Raw genomic sequence first — 26469 nt, 5'->3', positions numbered from 1 at the left:
TGGAAGAAGCCTGAAGATACTGACAGGTTTCAGATAGATTGTATAATGGTAAGACAGAGATTTAGGAACTAAGTTGACCACAATCTATTGGTTATGAACTGTAGATTAAAACTGACAAAACTGCAAAAAGGTGGGAATTTGAGGAGATGGGACCTGGATAAACTGAAAGAACCAGAGGTTGTAGAGAGCTTCAGGGAGAGCACTAGGGAACGATGACAAGAATGGGGGAAAGAAATACAGTAGAGGAAGAATGGGTAGCCTTGAGAGACGAAATAGTGAAGGTAGCAGAGGATCGAGTAGGTAAAAAGACGAGGGGTAATAGAAATCCTTGAGTAACAAAAGATATATTGAATTTAATTGATGAAAGGAGTAGCAGGCAAAAAGGAATACAAGCGCCTCAAAAATGAGATCGACGGGAAGTGCAAAATGGCTAAGCAGGGATGGCTAGAGGACAAATGTAAGGATGTAGAGGCTTATCTCACTAGGGGTAAGATAGATGCTGCGTACAGGAAAATTAAAGAGACCTTTGGGGAAAAGAGAAGCATTTGCATGAATATCAAGAGCTCAGATGCAAACCCAGTTCTAAGCAAAGAAGGGAAAGCAGAAAGGTGGAAGGAGTATATAGAGGGTCTATACAAGGGCGATGTTCTTGAGGAGAATATTATAGAAATGGAAGAGAATGTAGATGATGATGAAATGGGAGATATGATACTGCGTGAAGAGTTTGACAGAGCACTGACAGACCTAAGTCGAAACAAGGCCCCAGGAGTAGACAACATTCCATTAGAACTACTGACAGCCTTGGGAGAGCCAGGCCTAACAAAACTCTACCATCTGGCGAGCAAGATGTATGAGACAGGCGAAATGCCCTCAGACTTCAAAAAGAATATAATAATTCCAATCCCAAAGAAAGTAGGTGTTGACAGAGGAGAAAATTACCAAACTGTCAGTTTAATAAGCCACTGCTGCAAAATGCTAACACGAATTCCTTACAGATGAATGGAAAAATGTAGAAGTCGACCTCGGGGAAGATCAGTTTGGGTTCCGTAGAATTCTTGGAACACGTTAGGCAATACTGACCCTATGACTTAACTTAGAAAATAGATTAAGGAAAGGCAAACCTACGTTTCTAATATTTGTGGACTTAGAGAAAGCTTTTGACAATGTTGACTGGAATACTCTCTTTCAAATTCTGAAGGTGGCAGGGGTAAAAAACTGGGAGCGAAAGGCTATTTACAATTTGTACAGAAACCAGGTGGCAATTATAAGAGTCGAGCGGCATGAAACGGAAGCGTGGTTGGGGAGGAAGTGAGACAGGGTTGTAGCCTCTCCCCCGATGTTATTCAATCTGTATATTGAGCAAGCAGTGAAGGAAACAAAAGAAAAATTTGGAGTAGGAATTAAAATCCATGGAGAAGAAATAAAAACTTTGAGGTTTGCCGATGTCATTGTAATTCTGTCAGAGACAGCAAAGGACCTGGAAGAGCAGCTGACCGGATTGGACATGGTCTTGAAAGGAGTATACAAGATGAACATCAACAAAAGCAAAACGAGGATAATGGAATGTAGTCCAATTAAATTGGGTCATGCTGTGGGAATTAGATTAGGAAGTGACACACTTAAAATAGTAAAGGAGTTTTGCTATTTGGGGAGCAAAACAACTGATGATGGTCGAAGTAGGGAGGAAATAAAATGTATACTGGCAATGAATGGTAAGGAAAGCGTTTCTGAAGAAGAGAAATTTTTTAACATCGAGTATAGATTTAAGTGTCAGGAAGTCGTTTCTGAAAGTATTTGTATGGAGTGTAGCCATGTATGGAAGTGAAACATGGATGATAAATAGTTTAGACAAGAAGAGAATAGAAGCTTTTGAGAAGTGGTGCTACAGAAGAATGCTGAAGATTAGATGGGTAGATCACATAACTAATGAGGAGGTATTGAATAGAATTGGAGAGAAGAGAAATTTGTGGCACTATTTGACTAGAAGAAGGCTTCGGTTGGTAGGGCATATTCTGAGGCATCAAGGGATCACCAATTTAGTGTTGGAGGGCAGCATGGAGGGTAAAAATCGCAGAGGGAGACCAAGAGATGAATACACTAAACAGATTCAGAAGGATGTAGGTACTGGGAGATGAAGAACCTTGCACAGGACAGAGTAGCATGGAGAGCTGCATCAAACCAGTCTCTGGACTGAAGACCACAACAACAACAAACTATCTGCAAAGAAAGTGACCTTATTCTCTATGTGATACTAGAATATTATTAGATCAAGTGAAAAGAAAGATCATCAACTTTTATTGGTGCATAAAACTGGATTGGGTTTTAATTTGTTGCTTGCTGCAGTTTCATATGCTGCTTTGTGATTTTCTGTGTTAATTTTATCCATGCTACTATTCTTTAAACAAATACAAGAAATGCAAGGAATTCATTACATACCCTGAAACACAAAATTTACTGCAATTCTGTGACTTGCTCTATCCATTCTGCTACACTGCCTTTAAAATGACCCATTGTTCACGTCTGTACTGTATATTTATGAAGTTATTAATTTTCTAAGGTTATAAGTATGTTCTGTAACTCCTGAAGAAATAATGCTATTACTAACTGCCTAGTCTTATTCTCTTTGTGTCTCTGAGACATCTCTGTTAGTATATCACATTGTTACATTACTATATTGGTTCATGTACAGTCATTGTGTGAGTTGTACTTCCGCAACCCTTATGGGACCTCTCCCCAGGCCTGGGCACATGGTCCACATTCGACAATGGCTGCAGTCATTTTTGGACACAATAGGCCACCTCCTGACCTGTGCTTACATCAGCGTGTGTTCTGTTCATCAGTTTGGACAGACAAGTGACCAGTTTGTTTATCTGGAGTATTTTGTTCCAGCAAATTTCTCAATCTGCTATGCATTGTGACTCCCTGTCAAGGACTTGCCTGTTTTGCCATGTCTTCCTTTCAGTGGCATGAACCAAACTCACACATGTCATTTCATGCATAACTCAGAGGACTATCGTCTTACAGGCTATACAAGGTCTGAGAGAGCAGAGCTCATTCTCATTTTACTGGTGTTCATTCTTCTGCTCATATGAGTTACTGGCTGGTTAAAAGGGTTGGTCATCTGCTGTCATACCCACGATGTACAGTGGTTAATTCGAGGATAACATTTGACACATTATGTATCTGCATGCAATGTGGCCCACATGCTCTGTGCCATTATCAATCTGCATAATGAAGTGAGGCTGTACTTATGGTCTGTGAACCATGTTGCTAGTTAAGTTTTCTTTGTGACCTCCATGCTTCTCCTCCCCCCTCAGGTAGGGACAACCCCCCTTTTAGATACTGGCAATATTTGTGCCCTGACAATTAAATTAGTGTGTGACTATTCTTTCTTTTATATTTATTTGTTTCTCATCATTCACTCACACAAAAGTATGCTGTTTTTTGTGTGGGAATAACAGTGCCTGTACTTTATTGCTAATAACACAATATGTGGGGAATCACACTGTTGTGTGTCTGTACATTAATTATTTTCTTATTATGTCCTCCTATTCCTTTCGAAACTCCACTGCTTCAGGAAGCATGATCAAATCACTGCTCCAGGAAGCATGAGCAAATAAATTTGGAAGCTACAAACTTGTTAATGAGATGGATTCCAATTACACTTTATGGTAAACTGTTGTATTGCATCTTGGCATTATTAATACGCATATATAAAATGGGGAAAGAGATTATTGACATTACAGATTCCTCACAATAATAAACACAGTAAACATAGTTCCGATTCACCATTCACCACGTACAGTTATATAATAACATGAAAGAAGGTACTAATCCAGACTGTTGGAAGAGAACAGAAGACTATAATGAGAACGCTATAATAAGAGGTCACACTACGTGATTGTAGCACTTCGGGTGATGCAAAGCTATACTACTAAAAATATGAACAACAGAGAATGAAAATAAGAAAACAAAACAAGATCTTGTGGCTTCTTACGTGTTGATGACAGTCTATAGACTACCCCATAAAACAAATATGCAAGTTGCTGGGTAAGCATTTAGTTTCACTGCTGCGCACACAGGCCTACAGCCATCCTTATGATCTTATTTATTTTGTGGCTACAATTTTCGGCACCCTAACGTGCCATCTTCAGGCTGTAGTTGATGCTGAAGGGATTGACACGATCCCTATATATACTGCATCAGCGGCCAATATAACTGGTTATGCAGACTATCTATAAACTTTGATGTCAGCACTCCAACCATCAACTACACACTGAAGATAACGCATTGAAGTGCTGAAACTGGTAGCCACGCATTTCATTTTGTTACAATAGTAAACGGCTGTGGTCCCTTAGACCTCCAGTCAAAAGGAAGAACGTACAAAAAATTCCCTGGTGTCTTTTAGACAATGCTAACATGATCCATAAAATTCAGGGGATTCTGCTATAACCAAACTTTGTCTTCGGGCCATATACCACTCTTTTAGTGGTAATATTTAATGAACTGCTCCCTAAACTGATCCCTGGTAAATTATTTTCTTATTCTTTAGTTGAAGCCTATCTTCAGATGGTTTCCTTTCCAAAACCCAATTAAAATAGTGAAAGAGAAGGAACAGCAATGTACTATCGCCAAAAGTTTATCTGGAATTTTTTTCCACAAACTGGAAACATCTCGTGAAATCTGATGATACAGAAGAATGATAAAAATGAAATAGGTAGACACTGTAATTAATGAAGAGGTACTGAAGTGAATTGAGGAGAATATAAATTTCTGATGTAACTTGCTTAAAAGAAGGGATATTTTGATAGAATACATCCTGCAGTATCAATAAATAGTCAATTTGGTAATTGAGGGAAATGTGAGAGGTAAAGTTTCAAGATATACTACCATGGAGAGTTGTATCAGACCAGTCTTTGCACTGATGACCACAACATCAGTAGTGGAGGAACCACTCAAGGCTTATTTAGATAAAAATTAAGTCATTTCAATTGGAAAAAGTCTACATGAAGTTAATCACCCATAAAAACTCTTTTTATTAAAGTCTAGACTTGTTTGAAAACACATTTATAGGAAAGTTATGTTAATAACTTTGAGGTCTCCATTAAAAATGTAAAGAAAATTTGGTAGTTGTGTGTCTGCTCTGTTAACATAAAACATTAATACCATGCCATGTTTATTGACTTCTAAACAAAAGATAATATTCAGCAGAATTCTAAATGTAATGTTTCACACAATCTTTAATTTTAATGTGAAAACATTTATTAATGTTCTGATATTGTCTCATAAGCTTTCTTACTTCCAACAGACTGTAGTGAATCTTGCACCATTTCCATTCCCGGAGCTGAATGAATTGCGGGACAAGTACCTGTACAACATAACACCTTGGACACAGAGTGTTTCCACTGCAGCTAAAAGAGGTCTAAAGATATTTTATAGTGATGATGATGATGAAACAGATGAGGATGATGAGAAGATTGCAGTAGCTGCTGCGTATGGTATTTCAACCGTTTTCAGGTCACCAAGGAGAAAAGGTGAGAAGTGCACTAGGAAATGATAGCAGTCTGAGAACTGTTAATAAATTGTAATTTTATGTCTGCCGAATGGCCAGTTACTTTCTTCTGCTTGTGCTGGTGTTGTGTACTACTGTGTATTGACAAAAACTTGCACTACCTTTTGAGTGTATTTGACAGCCAACACCCAAGATAGTTGCATTGGTCTGTTTCCATCTTACACATTATAAGCCTCCAAAGAGTAAAAATAGTTAATGTTATTAATTGATTCATTCACACATCATATTTCATAAAAGCCACCGTGAAGGAGACCCATTGGGGATGTGGAACCAGTCAACTCATGTATTAACAGATACAAAGCAACCACTACTTGGGCTACTCCAGTAGAGTAGACTCACAGCATATTATGAGTAGTTCTAATATACTTGCACTCATAATTATGGTAATACTTCTAGGTTATTTATGTTTGCATATTAGGGGGAAAAATCAGTTGCTTTGAAAAAAGAAAAGAAAACAGCTGTTTCTTTTCGTATACTACTCAATTGATGTTTGCTCAGTGTTGAATAATAACACCGAGCATTTGTGTAACTTCACATAGAGCACTATCAGCTGTCCATATACTGACAAAGTTAAGATCTATATACTTATATGAATATGTTGTCTGTTCTTTCAGACATGTCCAAAAGAACAGACACCATTGATGACCTACAGCTGTCTAGAACGAAATTAGAATTATGTATTAATACCTTCAGCTGCTGACACGAGTTGATACATATCAACAGGGACAGGTGAAAATGTGTCTCTCGACTGGGACTCGAACCCAGGATCTCCTGCTTACATGGCAGATGCTCTGTGCATCTGTGCCACTGAGGGCACAGATGATAGTGCGAGTGCAGGGACTATCTCGTGCATGCCTCCCGCAAGACCCACATTCTCACCTTATATGCCCACACACTACATTCATAGTGTCCCTACCCAACACACTCATTACTCATGGAAGACATTCTTACCAAGTCCCGTAAGAGTTCAGGTAAATATGTGTGCATTCGCACAGAAGAGGAAGGTCGTGGCCAGTATTGCCAGAACTATATACTTATATGGATATGGTGTCTGTTCCTTCAGACATGTCTGAAAGAACAGACACCATTGAAGACCTGCAGCCATCTAGAATGAAATTAGAATTATATATTAATACCTTCAGCTGCTGACGGGCGTTGATATGTATCAACGGGGCACGTGAAAATGTGTGCCCCGACCGGGACTCGAACCTGGGATCTCCTACTTACATGGCAGACACTCTATCCATCTGAGTCACCAAGGGCACAGAGCATAGTGCGACTGCAGGGACTATCTCCTGGACGCCTCCCACGAGACCCACATGCTCACCTTATATGTCCACACACTACATTCTTAGTGTCCCTAACCAACACACTCATTACTTGTGGAAGACATCCTTACCAAGTCCTGTGAGAGTTCAGGTAATAATGTGTGCATCCACACAGAAGAGGAAGGACATGGCCGGTATTGCCAGAACTGTATACTTATATGGATATGGTGTGTGTTCTTTCAGACATGTCCTTGCACATGCACAAATGACACACACATGGCTCTGTTATCCCTGGGTGCTGAAACCTGACTGCATTGAGTAGTGATATTGGCTGGGATGGGTAGTGGGAATACAGAAGAAGCATAGCGTGGGAACAGGGAGGGGTAGCAGGCAGGGGTTGGGGGAGGATATGGTAGTGCTGAATGTGGGCGTGTGCACGGATGTGGTGGGAATAGAGCATCATCTGCTAGGTGCAGCAAGGGGAGAAGAGGCCATCTATCATTTTATTTTTCTTTACTTTTCTCCTCTCAGAAAGCACTCCCTTCTCACCTGCTTACCATGCATCCTGTGATGCACTGACTCCATGCCACCATGTGGCAATTATCCCACCCATGTACTTGTGTAATACACAGCAATGTGCGAACATGGATCATAGGTGCTGGAATGCCTTGCATCTCATGTTCTCACTTGTATAACTATTCCTAGTCCCTCAGATATGAATATTTTTGCATGTTGTTGTGGTCATGCCTGCATGGCACATGTATTTCTCACACCTCGTCCCTTCAAAACCTCTCCCCTCTCCTACCCCACATTCATGTACATACCATACTGACCTTGCTCACTCTTTTTATACCTGCTACCCATTCTCTCCACTCATATCTACCCACTGACCTGCATACTTGTACAATTACCTCCCTTAGTTTTTTATTTCTTATATTGGTTTTGATCTCATGCCATTTTCACAATGAGTCCCCCTCCTGTCCCTACCTTTACGCTCTTCCCTGCTCCTTTTCGAGACTCACACATGCCTTCGGGGTCAACTGCTTAGTCCTTTCCCTATCTCTGCTTCTTTCCTTCCTCTTTTCCTTTAACCCCCTCCCCTACCAGTTCCCCACAACACCCTCCTACCCACCCACACACACACACACACACACACACACACACACACACACACACACACACAGCTCTCTCAGTGCTGCACCCAGCAGTCTGCTGCCCTTTGCTCAACAGGCAGCACTACATCTCTCCCCACCCCTACCCTGCTACCCCTTCCCCTCCCTGCTCCATTTCTCTCCTGTACCTCCATTTGTACACACTAGCTAAGATCACTGCTCGTCCCAGAGGGGTAACAGTGCCTGCACAGATGAGTCATCATCTGTGTGTGAGTTGGCCATGCATGCGCGTGTGTGTCTGTGTGTGTGTGTGTGTGTGTGTGTGTGTGTGTGTGTGTGTGTGTGTGTGTGTGTGTGTGTGTGTGTTTCTCCATCTAATGAAGGACTTTGTCTAACAGCTAAAAGCTATCAATCTAGTGCTGCTTCTACATTGAATAATGTCTAACAGCTAATAGCTGCACCGAGCGAGGTGGCGCAGTGGTTCGACAGTGGACTCACATTCGGGAGGACGACGGTTCAATCCCGCGTCCGGCCATCCTGATTTAGGTTTTCCGTGATTTCCCTAAATCGCTCCAGCCAAATGCCGGGATGGTTCCTTTGAAAGGGCACGGCCGATTTCCATCCCCGTCCTTCCCTAATCCAATGAGACCAATGACCTCGCTGTCTGGTCTCCTTCCCCAAAAACAACCCGACCCAGCTAATAGCTATCAATCTAGTGCTTCTTCTACATTGAATAACAAAGTCTCCTAATATTCATATCATTACTGAAGTACGGCAGTCAAAGAGCTGCGCAATACAATATTCACAGAGGTCTAGAACTTAATCCCACTTTTGTCTTTATAGCCCCTCCCCTTTTTCTAATATTATCCTGGCAGTAATGTGATACTAATTTATATCAACTTAGATGCATCTGTCTTACTTTTTGTGAATTTAAAACAATGTTCTGCCATGCAGCACATCTTTATATACAGGGTGATTATAATTAAAGTTACACTTTCAAACCACGATAGAAATAACACCACTGGTCCAAATGACATCAAATTTCAATGGAATATTATCGGAGAAGGGGGAAAACGTATGGCAGAAGAAAAATAAATAGTTACAAAATGTAGCAATAGATGGCACTGTAAGCATTTTAATAGTGGTCAACTACAAATGACAAATGAATCATACAATAATGCCTAAGGTGTACGTTTGACTTTAAACAAACTGTACTACTCAGTATGCATGGGTATACAGGTGTGATACTGTTCGTTATGTAAGCTCACCCATCATGGCAAGGGTCATATCACATTGGATGGGAAAAATTGGTTTTTAATTGTCCTGAGGCAAAACACCACATAAAAAGGATCAATCATAATCAAATAATATTATTAATTTCCATGTGACTGGTGCAAAACATGTTGACTACGCTGTCCACCATTTTCTGTAACAAGTTGAAATCGCATGTTCCACAACTGATAGAAGTGCTTCCGGAGTCACGTGCAGAATGTGTTGCGCAATGCGTGCCTTCAATGCAGCTGTTTGCATTCAGAACACTGAACACTTCATCTTTCAGATAGCTCCATAGCCAGACGTCATATGGATTAAGATCAGGTGATCGGGATGGCCAGGCTGTAGGGAAATGGTGACTGATAATTCTAGCATTTCTGAAATTGTGCTTCAGCAGCTGCTTAACTGGATTTGCAATGTGCGGAGGTGTGCCATCTTGAGTAAAAATGACCCCATCCACACTGTCAGAGAGCTGTAGTGACATGGTTGTGCAAAACACACTCATAGCGTTTAGTAGTGATGGTACAGGTAACAGGACCGCGGAACCACCGGTCTCTTTGAAAAAAATGGCCCTATGATAAATGATGCAGTAAACCTGCATGACACAGTGACCTTTCCAGGATGAAGTGATACTGGTTGATTTGCATGTGGATTTTCCATTGCCTATATTCGACAATTCTTTGTATTGACATATCCTGTCAGATGGAAGTGGGCTTTGTCTGCCCACATAATCTTCCACAGACAATCGTTGTCCACTTCCATGTGAGCAAGAAATTCTAAAGGAAAGGTCTCTCTTGCTGGCAGGTCAACAGGAAGCAACTTGTGCACATGGGTAATTTTGAATGGGTAGTAAAGAAGGATGTTTCGTAGGATTTTATGCACCGTGTCCATGGGTATGTTCAATGTTCGGGCAGTTCTCCACGCACTACATGTTTGCACACCACCACTTGTATCCTCCTGCATTGCTGTGGCCACAGTTTCCACTGACATTGAATCAGTTCGTTTCCTCCCTCTACCAGGTTGCACAACAAAAGAATCTGTCTTTTTGAATTTCCAAATCATTTTCTCCAGACCCACGGCAGTCATCGAACCAGTCCCTTTTTTCAAACCTTTCAGCATCTGGAATGTCTGCAGAGTGACATGTGCACTGCCATCATTCTTGTAATACAGCTTTACAAGCAGAGCACGATCCTGCATTGAGACAGTCATGGCGAACATCGCAGATGTGAAAGGAGGAAAAGCCGTGTCCACGGCATGTTTATACCAATTTCAATGGGTCGTGCGCATGACAGGTGCTTTCATTTATGTATTGTGACATATACAGTGCCATTTATTGATCAATTTCCACACCATTTTTTTTCTTCTACCATACATTTTACCCCTTCTCCAAGAATATTTCATTGCAATTTGACATCTTTCTGACCAGTGGTGTTATTTCTACAGCATTTTGAAAGGTTAACTTTAATTATAATCACCCTGTATACGATTATATTTTTCAATAATTTTCAATAATAAAGACTCAAAGCTTTTCTGTCTGACAAAATTCGTTTCAATAGCTCTTTTGTTATATTTCTGGTAAGCAGAATAAAGTATGTAGCTTAAATTTACATTCTGTTGTAATCACAATAATAAACAATGACTTGTTTGAAGAAACAAAGGAATAACAGGTATTAGCTGCAAGAGCAGAGTCATTTAAATCAGTGGGGAAGGTTGAAAATTTGTGTCGGATTGGGTTCAGACGTGAATCTCCTGCTTGCTAGGCCGATGCACTGACCACTGCACCATCTGGACACAGTGGTCATCAGAGCTGCACGAACTGCCCTAGCACGCCTCCCATCAGACCCAAATTCTGAAACTATCCACATAATGTGAATTTAGTGCCTCCTTGCCCTGTAAGGATAGACAACACGTATATATAATGAAGGTGAGGAAGGCAAAGATCTCTTCAGTGCTGATGCACACCAGGCTTGAACTCTTATGGGAATTGACGAAATGCTGCAAGTAGTGAAGATAATGGGCAAGGGGCATGATGTTCGTAGTATGTAGAGAGGTTCAGAATTTGGATCTGATGTTAGGTGTTCTAGGACAGTCTGTGCAGTTGCAATGACCACTGTGTCCGGATGGCACAGTAGTCAGCGCATCTGCTTAGTAAGCAGGAGACCTGGGTTTCAGTCCAAGTCCAGCACAAATGTTCAACTTTCCCTATTGATTTACATCAATGTGCACTGGCAGTAAATGTCATTAATACTTTGTGTCTCGAATCATAGTGGCTGCAAAATTAAAATGGTGTCTCTTCTTTCAGGCATGTCCAAAAGTACACACACCACATATATACTGACTATTTTATTTAACAAAAAGTTATTCTTAAAATATAAAAACAGTCACAGATATGAATCAAAATAATTCAGTAGACATTTGTTTTACTGCTTCGTGTAATTAATAATTGGAAGTACAGTGATTGTGAGATTCTATGACACACAAAATATCTTATCCAAAAATAGTGCATTATATGTAATGATTAAATTGTTGGATAAATTCAGTTATTCAGTAGAAGTTACGTTATTAAGCAGAACAATACTTTATTAACTATTTGCCATCATTATTTTTATTAATTTGTAAAAAAAGTGTAAGTTACCCACAAAAAATAGTGTTAAGAGCTGAATTATGCCTCACAATTATTTTTTGTCTTATGAATTCCTGTCAAATTGTTAACTAGATGGCACCCAACGTGAACAGACATCTTCAAGTTTATCAGCTCTGAACTATTCAGGGACAGTGCCTGACAGAGAAAGACTTGCATTAGATATCTCAGCACTGAAGCAGCAATACGCCAAGTTACGTGAACGACAGAGGCAGGCACACATAATACTTACAGGTAGGTGATGTCTTATGTTTACTTTGATAGTACTTTGTTGGTTACTAGCTGATGATTCCATTTTGCATCCAGTTTGATTGAAGTCCAGCCACACGCACATATAACTTCATTACTCAGAGCCACTGAAGGATGCACTTAGGATAGTCATCATAATATTGTGCATAAAATTGAATAGTCAGCTCGGTTGCTACCCTGAAAACTAGTTGGATGCAGCTGTCCACGCTAGTCTACCCTGTGTAATTCTGTTCCTCTCAGCATAGCTACATAGCTACAACCTACTTCTGTTTGAACCTGCTTGTTGTATCTCCAACCCCCTCCACTACACACACACACACACACACACACACACACACACACACACACACACACAGAGAGAGAGAGAGAGAGAGAGAGAGAGAGAGAGAGAGAGGGAGAGAGAGAGAGAGAGAGAGAGAGAGAGAGAGAGATAGTCCTGGAGTGTCAAATTAACTATTTCTTGATGCCTTCGGATGCACCCTATCAGCCTATTTCTTCTTTCAGCCACATTATGTCAAAAAGATCTTTTCTCCCCAAAGTCACTACCTTCTCATTAGTTAATGCTTCTACAGATTGTATCTTCAGCATTCTTCTGAAGCAACACATTTCAAAAACTTCACTTTTTTCTTTTATGTAGCATATATAGACCACAAATCTCCTCCATATAATGCTTCTTCTTCCTTTTAATATAATGGAAGGAAACATTCCACGTGGGAAAAATTATATATAAAAACAAAGATGAGGTGACTTACCGAACAAAAGCGCTGGCAGGTCGATAGATACACAAACAAACACAAACATACACACAAAATTCAAGCTTTCGCAACAAACTGTTGCCTCATCAGGAAAGAGGGAAGGAGAGGGGAAGACGAAAGGAAGTGGGTTTTAAGGGAGAGGGTAAGGAGTCATTCCAATCCCGGGAGCGGAAAGACTTACCTTAGGGGGAAAAAAGGACAGGTATACACTAGCACACACGCACATATCCATCCACACGTACAGACACAAGCAGACATATTTAAAGAGGTCTTTAAATAGGTCTTTAAATATGTCTGCTTGTGTCTGTACGTGTGGATGGATATGTGCGTGTGTGCTAGTGTATACCTGTCCTTTTTTCCCCCTAAGGTAAGTCTTTCCGCTCCCGGGATTGGAATGACTCCTTACCCTCTCCCTTAAAACCCACTTCCTTTCGTCTTCCCCTCTCCTTCCCTCTTTCCTGATGAGGCAACAGTTTGTTGCAAAAGCTTGAATTTTGTGTGTATGTTTGTGTTTGTTCTCCTTCCTTTTCTTTGATATATCTGCCTTGTGGCAGGTACCTATTGGCCGCTCTCTACTTCTCTCTGTCCTCTGCCTCTTCTGTAATCTGCTGCTAACTTCAACCATTTTTAATGTTATTTAACATTCCAAGCCTTCTGCTCCCACCTCTCCCTCTTCCCTGCAATCATTTCCCAATGTCTCTCCAGAGCAGGCAATTTCTAGAAAATATGTGTCCCAGCAAAGATGTTTTCCACATTTTAATTATTTTATCTAGTTTTCTTTCCTCTCTGATTCTTAGAAGTTCTTCTTCATTCTGTCAGTCCACTCATAAATATCTATGTATTTTCCTCCGTTTTGACTGTCATTGATTGACAAAGCGCTTGGTGAACCTTTTTTCCAAGTTCTATCGGAATTCATTCTGCTCCCAAAAAATCTTTCACCATTTCAAAAGCTATTTGAGTCATATTTTTACTTTTCTTATTTTCCAGCACATAGCTTCCATTTTGTGTCACCCAGTTTTATAGGTACACTACCTAAGAGATTTTACTTGTTCCATCATATTTCCTTCCCATTTTGATGGAACCTTCATATTTAATGTTTCTCATCACTTTTTGTCTTTCTTACATTTCTGTACATTCCATACACTTTTCCAGCTTTTGCTGTCCTTTTCCTCATAAAATGTAATTCTGCCACTGATACAGATCTCACTGCTTGATGATATGAGTGCTTTGTTTTCTTTGTCCATTATACTCCTAGTATTGTACCTCTTGCTTTTTCTAATGCTTTGTTGTTAGTTTTTCAGTGTAAATAGTGAAAAACGTTTATAGATACTCAAGTCTAGCACTTCTTCCAAATCTTGTGTCATCTGTTTCTTCATTGCCCATCCTTACCATCGCGTTTTGTCTCGTTTATTCTGACCTCTCTGTCAAATGCTTTTTCCAGTCAGCATAACAGATGTACAAACAGGATGACAATTATTGAACAATTATTGAACTAAATTAGTTACAAACTACAGCATGCATACACTTTGTTCCACATGCAAATGTCACTACAGGTATTCATATTTGGGTTATGACATGTTTGATATGCCTGTCATCATTGGCAATGATGTGGCGCAGATGAATAGCGAAATTGTGCATGACCCACTCAAGTGTTGGAACATTGATAGTGTCGATGACGTCTTGAATGGCTGTTTTCATCTTGGCAATGCTTTTGGGATTATTGCTGTACACCATGTCTTTAAATATAGCCCCACAAGAAGGAGTCGCATGTGTTAGATCCAGAGAATATTGTGGCCAGTCTACGCTCATGCCACTGGTCTCTGAACACCCCAGAGTCAGAATACGGTCCCCAAAGGGCGCCTCCAGAACGTAAAACACTCTCCTATTTCGATGGGGTTGAGCTCCAGCTTGCGTGAAACACATATTGTCGAAATCAGGGGCACTTTCAATAATGTGATGAAATCGATTTTCCAAAACCTTCATGTACTGTGTGGTAGTCACCGTGCCATCAAGGACTATCACCCTGATTATTCTGTGACTGGACACTGCACACCACACAGTCATCATTGAGGATGATTGAGTGATTGATTTTGGCAGGGAAGCTAAAACAGCTTTGGTCTAACGCGCCACTGCCTGCACCGAAACCGAGTTTATCGCTCCCTGTATACCTAGTAAAGCCAACTAATGCCCTTGAATAGTGCAAGGAGTCCCTTTACCAGTTTTTTTTTGCTAGACACATTTTCTTTAGGTCTAGTCCCAAAAATTCTGTATCTCTTGCTCTCCAATGCCATGCATTCAAAGATTTGATGTGATTCAGTTTCTTCACTCGCATTACAGATCCTATATTTAGGATCTTCTCCATTATACCCATTGTATGTAGATGTATCTTGAAATTCCCAAGGCCGGTCATCAGTCCAGTCATGAATTGTTTAATCTATTTCCTGTTCAATCCCAGGATTGCAGAGCTTCTTTTAAATCACAGCTTAGGCATCATTACCGTACTATGTTTTTGTTTATAGACCTTGGTCCAGTATTCTACATGCCGTTTACTAAGCCAGTTCTGTAGTTCTAGTTTGATCATAGCCTTTGTCAGGACATGTTCCAGTCCAATGAATGGAGTCTTTCCCCCATCCTGGGCAATCTGTCAGCTTGTTTATTGCCACTGCTCCCTGCGTGGTCAGGAACCCACACTAGCTTTACCCTATTGCTTGCTGCTAGCTCCACCAGAGCCCTATGACATTCTAAAACAATCTTAGATCTTGTTTGCAGGAGCTGCCAATGATTTCAGGGCTGCCTGGCTGTCTGAATAGATGTAGATGCTTGGTCCTTGTAGCACCTATGCATATTCTCCTCCACACACACCCTTATTGCAGTAATTTCAGTTTGGAATACCGATGATGCCCTCCAATCTTGGCTTTACCCTGTACACCTGGGCCCCAGTGCCTTGGTCTGATTTTGACCCATCAGTGAACCAGACAATGTCCCCTGTACAGTGTCTAACTGTTTTTTTCCCACTGCTCCCTGCTTCCTATTGTAATATTGTAAGGCTTGTTGAAGCATTTGGGAGTTATTATATAGTCAGCTGGCATTTCCCCAGCCATTCCTATATTTACCTCACTCACTATTTGAGTGTGTGATTCTGGATATCCCAATGAGATCCAGTTTTTACCAGTCTTAAGTCTATATGCCCAGCTGCTGCCTCCATCTTGACACAAAGTTATAGTGGAGGCATGTTCAGCATTGCTTCCAACCCAATGGTTGATGTGCTGCTAATTCCACCTGTTATGGCTGAGCAGGCCAGTCTCTGCACCTTAGCAAGCTCCTTTGCTGCAACTCGCTGTCCTACCTTCTTCCACCACACTACGGCCCTGTAGGAAACCCTAGGTCTAATCAGCGTGGTGTATATCCAGTGCATACCTCTGGGGCTTAGGCCCCAGTTTTTACCACAGTCCCTTCTGGTACTCACTAGAGTACCTTTTGCCTTGGAGCAGATGCTCTTAATGTGAGGGGTCCATGTTCGTTTCTCATTTAAGGTTACCCCTAGATACTTCACTATCCCCTTCACAGGTAGTTTCATCAAAGAGCTTTGGATTCCAACTTGAGTGTTGGATATGTTTCTTCATGAATGGCATCACAACAGTCTTCTTATGATTAACCCTTAGATCCTGCTTAATGTACCAGTCTTGCACAATGTCCAATGCACCTTTTGCCATATTCCTAACTGTGTCAGTAAATTTGCCAAGTATTACTATGACAAGAGACTTCTCAATCGCAAAATGTAGGTTCTCAGTCCCACAAATGTGCCAGTTTTGCTTATTGATGAACCCATTCATATTAAAGTGGGCTTCATCACTAAGCAAACCACATTCACATCAGAGCCCTGTTCATCGATTCTGTGGACAATAGTGTTGACAAAACACAATTGCTGTTCCATGCCCCTGTGGCTTAGTGGCTGATGAGTTTGAATTTTGTGCAGGAAGATATGCAGGGCTTCAACAACAATTTGCCACGGTGTCTCTGGTTGATTCCCACCTGTTGTGCAGCTCGTCTGATCAATTTTCTGGGACTGGTTTGGAACATAGTATGTGTCTTCTCAGTGTTTTCACCCTTTTTGGATGACTGCCATTGCCAACACTGTCATCATGAACACCACCCATTCTTTCAAAGTTGCAAATCAAATTCTGGATTGTTAGCACAGTTGGACCAGTTGTTTTCAGCCTGAACTTGCTCACAAACTTCCTTTGAGCCACAGTTGGGCTGTTACTGCTCGCATAGTAGGCCTTCACAAGCGCTATACACTCAGGCATGCTGTACCGTGACATTTTCATGTGCAAATGCCAACAACAACAAGGCATGTGTGCATGTGCATACTAACTCCCATCATGCTTCTCAGCCAACCGTGCAGTTCGAATGTTCTAATGCAAACCATTCAGAACTTACGACAGTTTTATTTCATATAGTTCAATAATTGCCTGCACATACATCCCTGTTAATTTTTGGGTTTCATTGTCCTATCATCCTCAAACATTCAGTAGTATCTTGCTATATCTCACACAGAGAGAAGCTTTATAAGCAATAATAAAACACAGGTAAACAAAAACAAGGGTTTATTATGGCCACAGTAGAGAGATTTAATAATGAAGGAAAAACTCTTCTCAATAAAAAATAATACACCTTAGACACTAGTAGGCAAATGCCAGCAACACACACAAAAAAATACACCTCAGACACTAGCAGGCATATACCAGTAACACACAGTGAAGAAATGTAGTGGGCCCTGAGGACTATGCCACTGATAATCCCTAATGACATAGGTTTAGCGTTCGGCATAGTTGGCCAACAGGTACATCTTATCACTGGAAAGTCATAGGTCCCGCAGCAGTGGCTCCCGACTAGGCTCTGACTGATGCCTCTAAGAGCCAGCGCATGAATTGGCACAGAGCTTCAGTGGAGTGAACTGCTGATGTGTTGGCTGGATCCGTGCTATATAGCCAGGGTGCAGAAAAATTCATGCTGATCCAGTTCAGCACATGTGACATGGTGGAGGAAATACACACCTGACACGGAGGACCTCTGGTGACACTTGCCCTACTGTCTGTCCCCTTGTGTTCGACACAGTCTGGGGAGGCAACACCATGTGCATATGCAACATCATGGTGCTCCAGTGTCTGAGGGGGCCGATCCCTTTAGGCGAACATCCAGTCTGTGGCACATCTAGTGCTCCTTTTCCTTTTCGCATCCAAACAGAACCTCTCACATGTTTTCCTAATTTATTCTTCCTAGCATTCTGAGCAAAAGGCTACATATGCAATTTGTTAAATGTCATGCAGAATTAATTATCCTATAATGTTTGGATTCTTTGATGCTTCATTTCTATGCAAAAGAAACTGTAATAGTTTTAACTAAATCTTCAGGCCATACGCACTTATCATGTATCGTGTTGATAAGGTTGGTCAGTCTACATATTGCTCTGTTTCTCAAGGCCTTTAGAGTTTCAGCTGGCGTTTTATCGCAGCCTATAGATATTCTCTTTCTGAGATTCTGAATGCCTTCTAATTTCACATCTCTATATCTTTGCTCCACAGTCCATTTTGTCACATTGCAATTCACGTATGACCTGCCTGTGCTTTGTATACTTCTTCATTATACTTCTTCCATACTTGTTTCTTCTCTTCTCTGCATGCTTTCATCTTTCCGTTTTTATTACTGACTTTTCTTGGATCTTGATTTGTTCCATCTTGGGATATCAACTAACTTTTCCTCCTGATTAGTTAATTTTTTTAGTTCATTATTCACTATACTGTCCTTTTTTCTTCTACAGAATGGCTATTCTTCCATTTAAAGTGTCTATCAATTTTATCTAATATGGTCCTTTACTTCTCCAATATCTTCATCTAAGACTTTCATAATTTTATTTTCAGTAATATTCCATCTGTCTGGTACAGTGATACTTTCTGCAGAATCTTCCTGGTTTGCTTCAGCGGTTTGAGAGTAGGCATTCGATCATTCAGTGTTCAACTAAATCACATCCTATTTTCTTATCAGCTGTCTTCTTTTAATATGCTTCACCTTTGTACATACGTCTGCTGCCAGCAAGGTATGATCTGTATCAGGATCTCTTCCAAGGAAGGTTTCAGCCAATTTGATACCGTTTTGGAATCTCTCATGGCTTATAATAAAATCTATCTGTTATCTTTTCCTGTCATTACAAGTTTTCTATGTATGTAGCCTTCACCAATGGGTCTTAAACAAAGTGTTTTTAATCCAGAACTCAAAGCAATCACAGAATGCTATTAGTTTTTCATCACTTTCATGTCTTCCCCGGTTTGTATTCTCCATCTATACTATTCTGTTTACTTATCCCTACTATGATATTCTAGTCATCCATCATTTTTTTCACATAGTTCTGTTACATGTTCATATTTTTTATCTACTCCCATGTCCTGTATCAGATATTTGCATGCAGACTTAGATTCTCAGCACCTTCATTGCTAGCACTCTTTCCTTCAATAGTATAGCATTTTTTATGTTTGTATCCAGATTTTTCTTCTTTATGAGTCCAGTGTTATTTGTGTTTTCCTCTCCTCCTCTGAATATTATTATATAGTGTCCAAATAAAGTTCTTCTCCCCTACCCACCATACTTCATTTAGTCTTAAAATAGTAGTGTTTTACTTTTTCATTTCCTTTATCATGTTCTCCAGTTAACTCCCTTCGTCCATTGTTCTTACATTCTCTGATTTAAATCCCTGCTTATTATTGACTAAAACACAACAATGCTCTCATTAGATTTCCAGCAATGGAAGTATTGCTGTATTATTCCAGAACTCTTCATCTCAGTACCTACCACACTTGAGATTCATCTGGTGGGATGAGGGCTACCACTAAAATCTTTAATTTCCTCACATTCATCCATCTTCAAAGATTCCTTTGGCACATGTATAGATGGGGTCTCCTTACCATATGAGATACTTGTCCATGTGCCATTCGCCATTTGCAGAAATGTTGCTTCCATACTATCATGGGGAGTTGAATTAGAATTTTCCCTTCCTTGAGTCCAGGATCACTTCAGTACTTTGAGAGAGTATGCTGCACTTAAGACAAAATTTTGTAGCCTTCAAATTTGTATAATGTTTACAAATTTCTAATTTTCAGACAAGCTTCTCTCACTATTGCCAGTCTGTATTTAGTACCCTCTTTATTTCTGCCACCATCAGTTATTTCACTGTACAAATAGCACAAACTGATATACTAGTTTTAGTGTCTCATTTTGTGATGTCATTCCCTCAGCATCACCTGATTTACTTTGTAAAACCGTATTATGCTTGTTTTACATTTGTTGTTGTACATCTTACAACCTTTTTTTCAAGACGCTATCCATTTCATTGAAGTAATCTTCCCAGTTCTTTGCTGTCATTGACAAACCTGAACTGTAATTCATTTTCAAAATTTTACCTTCATATCCTTCCCTGTTTATTCAACGTACAGGCTGAATCACATTGAGGACAGACTACACTGCTGTCTCACTCCTTTCCCACCTCCTGCTTTATTTTCATGTCCTTTGGGTCTTCCAACTGCTGTCTGGTTTCTGTACAAGTTGTACATAACTTTCACTCCCTGTATTCTATCCATGATAACTCCATAATTTGGAAAAAAGAAGTATACAAGTTGAAGGTTTCAGCCATTGCATAGAGCATATCTGCGTAGCTCAATTGGTAATGTACTGCCTGCAAAAAGTTGGAATCTAGGTAAAGTCCTAGTCTGCCACACCCTTTAAACTTGTCATATTTCTGTTCATTGTATATAGGATGCAACTGTGCCATAGATGTAACAACTGTGTAGACACTATAAATTGCTATCAATAAGTCTATGAAGTCATATACTGGAGGTTAAAAAACAACACCTTTAAGGTCACAGATACACTTTCACAGTGATAAGCAGATGACTAGTGTGTGTTCCACCTTTCATGGTGGGTGGCAAATGGTAGGGATTTAAAAACATTTTCATTGGGAGTTGAATTAGAATTTTCCCTTCCTTGAGTCCAGGACCACTCCAGTACTTTGAGAGAGTATGCTGCACATTAGACAAAATTTTGTAGCCTTCAAATTTGTATAATGTTTACAAATTTCTAATTTTCAGACAAGCTTCTCTCACTATTGCCAGTCTGTATTTAGTACCCTCTTTATTTCTGACACCATCAGTTATTTTGATATCGAGTATATGGTAAGTAATTCTTGTTACATGTTTTAATTTGCTGTAACTCTGTTTTATAAATTTTGTAAAGTAACATTATTTCCGTACTTTATTATTGCTTGCAGAGTGTCATTAAACTTATACATTTGTTTGAAAGACTGCCTTTAGAATTAGGGCTTACAATTTTTGACTGACAGCCTTTTGCAGTTGTTACCATCATCTAGATACCTGTTTCAATTATGACATTTCCCCTACCTAACCTGTTATCACAGCCAAACAATGTCATGGTACCTGCTAAATATTTACTGTTGTTTGCATAACATTAATAGTGCAACTCTTTATGCACAATCCAGTCACATCAATGTTTTCACTACCTATGTTCAGTGTAAACATGCAGTAACCACTCACAGACGGCAGGTGGTAGCACTAACATTGGAGGATATATGAAGTGTATTTGGTGTATGCAGAAAACAATGCAGCTGTCATAAGGCAGAAATGGAGCAATTTACTGACATCCACAAAGGCATTATTATTAGCTTTTGGGGCAAGAATTGAAGCATTTCTGAAATGGCTAAGTATGTAAACTGTTGGTGTGCCATCAGTGGTTAAAGTGTACCATACATGGCAAAATGGCACTGTTCAAAACAGGTGCCAAGGCATCTGTGGTGCAACATAGGCCCTAGGTGACAAAAGTGAAAAATGGCTGTGGAGATGTGTATGAGAGAAAAAATGTGCAACTGTTGAGCAACTGACCACCCAGATGAACCAGGGGGCTACCAACAGTGTCTCCTCAATGACTGCTCAGTGAACATTGCTGCATTTGGATCTCCACAGCTGGTACTTGGTTCACGCACCCGTGCTGACTACTGTTCTCTGGCGATGAGTGCTGGAATTCACACACCAGTTGTGCAACTGGACATCCACTAAATGGTGACAGATGGCCTCTTTAGATGAATCATGTTTTATCATCCATCAGACAGGCAGCTGTTATTATGTACAGAGTGAAACATCTATAAGTAAACACCCTGCAACAATCGTCAGAAGGGTCCAGGTTGGAGGGAACACAAGTACCAGATGGTTACAACTAACACTCTCAGTACCAGGCCTATTTATTTACCTGTCCATAGAAACCAGGCAATTTTACCAATATTTAAAAAATCTCTGCATCAGATCTGCTGATAGGATTGTGGGAAATTTAGTACCATTTTAATGCTGCACTTTTCTGATTTAATACTATGTGAAAAAAACTTCATTGGAATGCACAGTTTTGAGTTACCATAACAGAAATCACTTACGGTAGGTGTGTTTAAGAATATAGGAAAGTCATACAAAAAAGAAAACTCAAATTTTGATTTATTTTTAACTAATTTTATGTTATTACATTATGTCTTACTATCTATCTACAATCATTGCACATAAATTTCACATAGAATCATATTGTTTTTTGGTGTGGAAAATTTTAAAACAAGATTCCAGACATATTGCAACACGACATTGTTCACACTGGTAGCATGTCTATTTGCAAGAAGCCTTGCAAATTCGTTTGTTGCTTCAGGAACTGAACACAAGACACATTTCTTAGTAATGGGAGGTATATGCTACAAAAAGTATCTCTGTTAGCCACCCTACAATTCTTTCATTTCCTTTGTATGGCTTCAAGTGTATTAGCCACAACAACCTGAGCTTGAAGCGTTGTTATAAATTCTATTTTGTGAGTTTCTCACTGTGCAGTGCATTGTGCAAACAAGATGCATTTGATGCCTCCATCAGCAGCAGATGGAAATACAATTTTCACATTCTTCTTAGTGTGTGTACCCATTGTGCCCTGATGCCTTGTAGATAATTTTTACATATCTCTTTTATTCTTCCACTTCACTGCCAATTCATTATCTTTACACCTAAAAGACATATCACCCATTTTTAGCTTATTAGTTACTAAATCTTCAGGTATACCTATCCTAAACTTGTTCACTGTTCCAACAGCCCCAATGCCTTTCTCAGTCAGCTGTTGGAATAGCTCTGGACTGGAGTAAAATTGGTCTAAATACACATTATGCCTGTTCTTTTGCAAATAGCTGTCAGACAACAATCGCATTATAACTACCGTCAAAGAATATTCAACAATATGCTTATCAGCATAAACATCAAAATTTATAACAGCAAACATCTTCAATCCATAATTACGTCACTTAATCTGCATGTAAACACAGAGGCTCACATGAACTTGAAATGGCATATCCCTTCATCAATTGTCAGTTTTTCTGAGGGATAATATACATGTATGTAACACTCCTTCCAATTACTATAATATAGTAAAACTTTGTAAAGTGGATGAAATCCATCTTTTCCTGGTATTTTCTGTTTAGAATTATCAACAAGATGCAAGAACGACAGTATCTGAGTAAAATAAAAATGGCTCGTAACTTGGGGACAGAAGTTACAACTAAGAACAGCATTAGTCCTCCAATTAGCCACAAGTTTTGGCTTTCATCAAACACACAAGAAATGCATTGTCTCGCCTGTAGTCATTGGATTCCAGGAACTCAAAACTGAATGAGGCTTCAGTTTATTTCCCTTTCTTTTCTTCTGTATTGTATGTGTGTCACATACATATTTGGCTGCATTGTAAGTTCCTTTATGTCATTGTCAGTAAGGAAGACTTCAATGCAATCCGTTACAGAACTTGAGTGATCAATTTTTACTAATATCTCCTAGGGTGTTGTGTTCAAAGGCAGTTGTTAAGCATCAAATTCAGTGTCCAGTCTCCATCTTTCAGATATGGCACAGCCATTGGGTTCAACTTCAACACCTTCAACCATCATTCTTGTTGCATCTGAAGACAAGCTGTCATTGACCTTGTTTATTAAAAAGAATATCACATTATATGAAACTACATGTCTGCTTACAGAACAAACCTAGTCAACAGAGATGTGTGTACTGTACAATTACAAGCAGTGATATACTGTTGGAAATCAGTGAATAAAAACCTTAAGACACACCACTGTATTCAAAATCATCTGAACCACTCTGTACATTATCTAGGATGTTGCTATTGTTGATCAAGTCCACAATTTTTGTGTCTGATACACCTTGACAATACATGATTACAAATGAAATATGGAAATAAGGAGCACTGAGATTGGAGAAATAGGTTCTAACATGAATTATGATGCTGTAAACAATAATGCCATGCCATCAACAGATTCATTTTGTTACTGAACATGTGTAAAATCTGTAACACTGACCAAACCCATTAAAGCAACATTGCATTGTTTTGTACTAAATTAAATGTAGCAGCTGTAAAATTTACAGGCCTTGTGATTTTTGCATGACTCCAGCCCCGTAAATCTTACAGGTTTGGCACTTTGTTAAATTGCAGCTACTCATGGAGGACAAGTGTGAGCTGTAATTGTCATATAGCAATGAAACTTGGTAGATTGTCGTGGTCTTCAGTCCAGAGACTGGTTTGCTGCAGCTCTCCATGCTACTCTATCCTGTGCAAGGTTCATCATCTCCCAGCACCTACTGCCACCTACATCCTTCTGAATCTGTTAAGTGTATTCATCTCTTGGTCTCCCTCTGCGATCTGTACCCTCCACACTGCCCTCCAATACTAAATTGGTGATCCCTTGATGCCTCAGAATATGCCCTACCAACTGATCCCTTCTTCTAGTCAAGTTGTGCCACAAATTTCTCTTCTCTCCAGTTCTATTCAATACCTCCTCATTAGTTATGTGATCTACCCATCTAATCTTCAGCATTCTTCTGTAGCACCACATTTCAGAAGCTTCTATTCTCTTCTTGTCCAAACTATTTATCATCCATGTTTCACTTCCATACATGGCTACACTCCTTATAAATACTTTCAGAAACGACTTCCTGATACTTAAATCACTTGGTAGATATTCTAATGTATTAATTCAGAACCAATTTATACTGAAAAAAAAATAGATCCAATTCTGTCCACCAGGTGGAAATCTGGCATTGTAAATGCAAGAAAGATGTATAGAAATGTCCCCACATGTAATGGATTAAGAGTGGGAGGTGGGCAGAAAATGTCAGACAAGTGAGAGAGGTGTAATGTTGATTTTATTCTTAACTGCCACTTACACAGTTTGTCTGGTAAGAGCACCAGGGCTAGATGCCGTACAGCACCAGATTTGTACCTGGTGACCAAAATTGTAACTAATCTTTTCCAGCTTCAGTCAGTTCCACATTATTAACCCATTAGCATATCTATCAAGTTTCACTGCCATATGATAATTACAGCCCACCCTGTACCTCCATGAGTAGCTGCACTTTAATTATAACCAACCAGTATGTATCTGCTATTGGGACAACATCCACTTCTACATACAGTTTGTTTTTCCTCAGCATGAAGACACCTACCAACAGGTAAATGCAATGTGTCATACAGCTCACAGTGTACATGCGTCATCCAAGTAGCACCATTATGAGTTTACCGTATCCCCCGGCTACCAAACTCCATGGATTTAGACCCAATTGACAATCTGTGGCTCCACCTCAAACAGGCTGTTCATGCCATGGATCCTCAACGGAGAAACCTAGCACTGCTGGCCATGGCACTGGAGTCAGCACGGCTCTGCATCTCTATCGGTATCTTTCAGAACCTCACCGATGGTCTTCCTGCATGTCTCACACTGGTCCACACTGTGAAAGGTGGTTATGCGGGTTTCTGACAGTTGGTCAGATGGGTGGTATCCGTGTATTCAGTATACCAAAAATTTGTCCACAGTGATAAGATGTATTGCACCACACTTAAGATCACTGAGTTTAGCATTGTCTGAAACTGTTAAAGTTGAAATTCTCGGTGTTATGTACACAAACAACTGAGAAATATAGTTGTTGAGAAGTGAAGATGAGGCATGGACTCTGTCGTTTCCTGTACCCCCTTGTGGTACTGTGAAGTGCTATAGGAAACATTTTAACATGAATCTGTGTAATTGTAATGACTGGGACAGTTTGTCAAGATTGTTAGTACTAACTTACTTTACTAACAGCGGCCTGCACAAGACAACCACTGGGTCCCACCTCATCAACTCCAGTTGCAATGAATCATTTGCTGCTGGGAAAGAGTGCACTGATGAGCATGAAGGGCCGACGGGTTGGGCCACCACCGGGGGCTGTTCCACCTCCTGTCAACCTGAAAGCCACACGACCTGGCACCAAACCACCTGTCAAAGGTATGTAAGCAAAATTCTTACCGTTTGGTCCAATGTCAGCACTCCACCAATGGTAACACAATTTATTTGAATCTTGTTTCACAGGAAATCTTACTGAATAAAAATTGTCTTCTGCTGTACATACGCTTCGCTCTAGTTCTGTATTTATTATTACTCATTTGGCCTCTGGCAAAAATCTGCTATTTAGGCAGATAAAAGGTATGT

General features: G+C 40.0%; 1 protein-coding gene across 1 annotated transcript in view; it reads left to right on the top strand.

The window, feature by feature from the left end:
- LOC124776685 overlaps window positions 1–26469 on the top strand; it is a 712754-nt gene that overhangs the window by 629389 nt on the left and 56896 nt on the right. Inside the window, exons 7-9 of the mRNA XM_047251827.1 lie at window positions 5309–5534; window positions 11941–12099; window positions 26083–26265. Coding sequence (XP_047107783.1) covers window positions 5309–5534; window positions 11941–12099; window positions 26083–26265 — 568 coding nt within the window. The remainder of the gene's footprint in view (window positions 1–5308; window positions 5535–11940; window positions 12100–26082; window positions 26266–26469) is intronic.

The sequence above is a fragment of the Schistocerca piceifrons genome, chromosome 1 (genome assembly GCF_021461385.2).
Source record: "Schistocerca piceifrons isolate TAMUIC-IGC-003096 chromosome 1, iqSchPice1.1, whole genome shotgun sequence".
Classification (NCBI taxonomy): Eukaryota; Metazoa; Arthropoda; class Insecta; order Orthoptera; family Acrididae; genus Schistocerca; species Schistocerca piceifrons.
The sequence above is the reverse complement of the archived record's forward strand: the minus strand, read 5'-3'. Positions and strand labels throughout refer to the sequence as shown.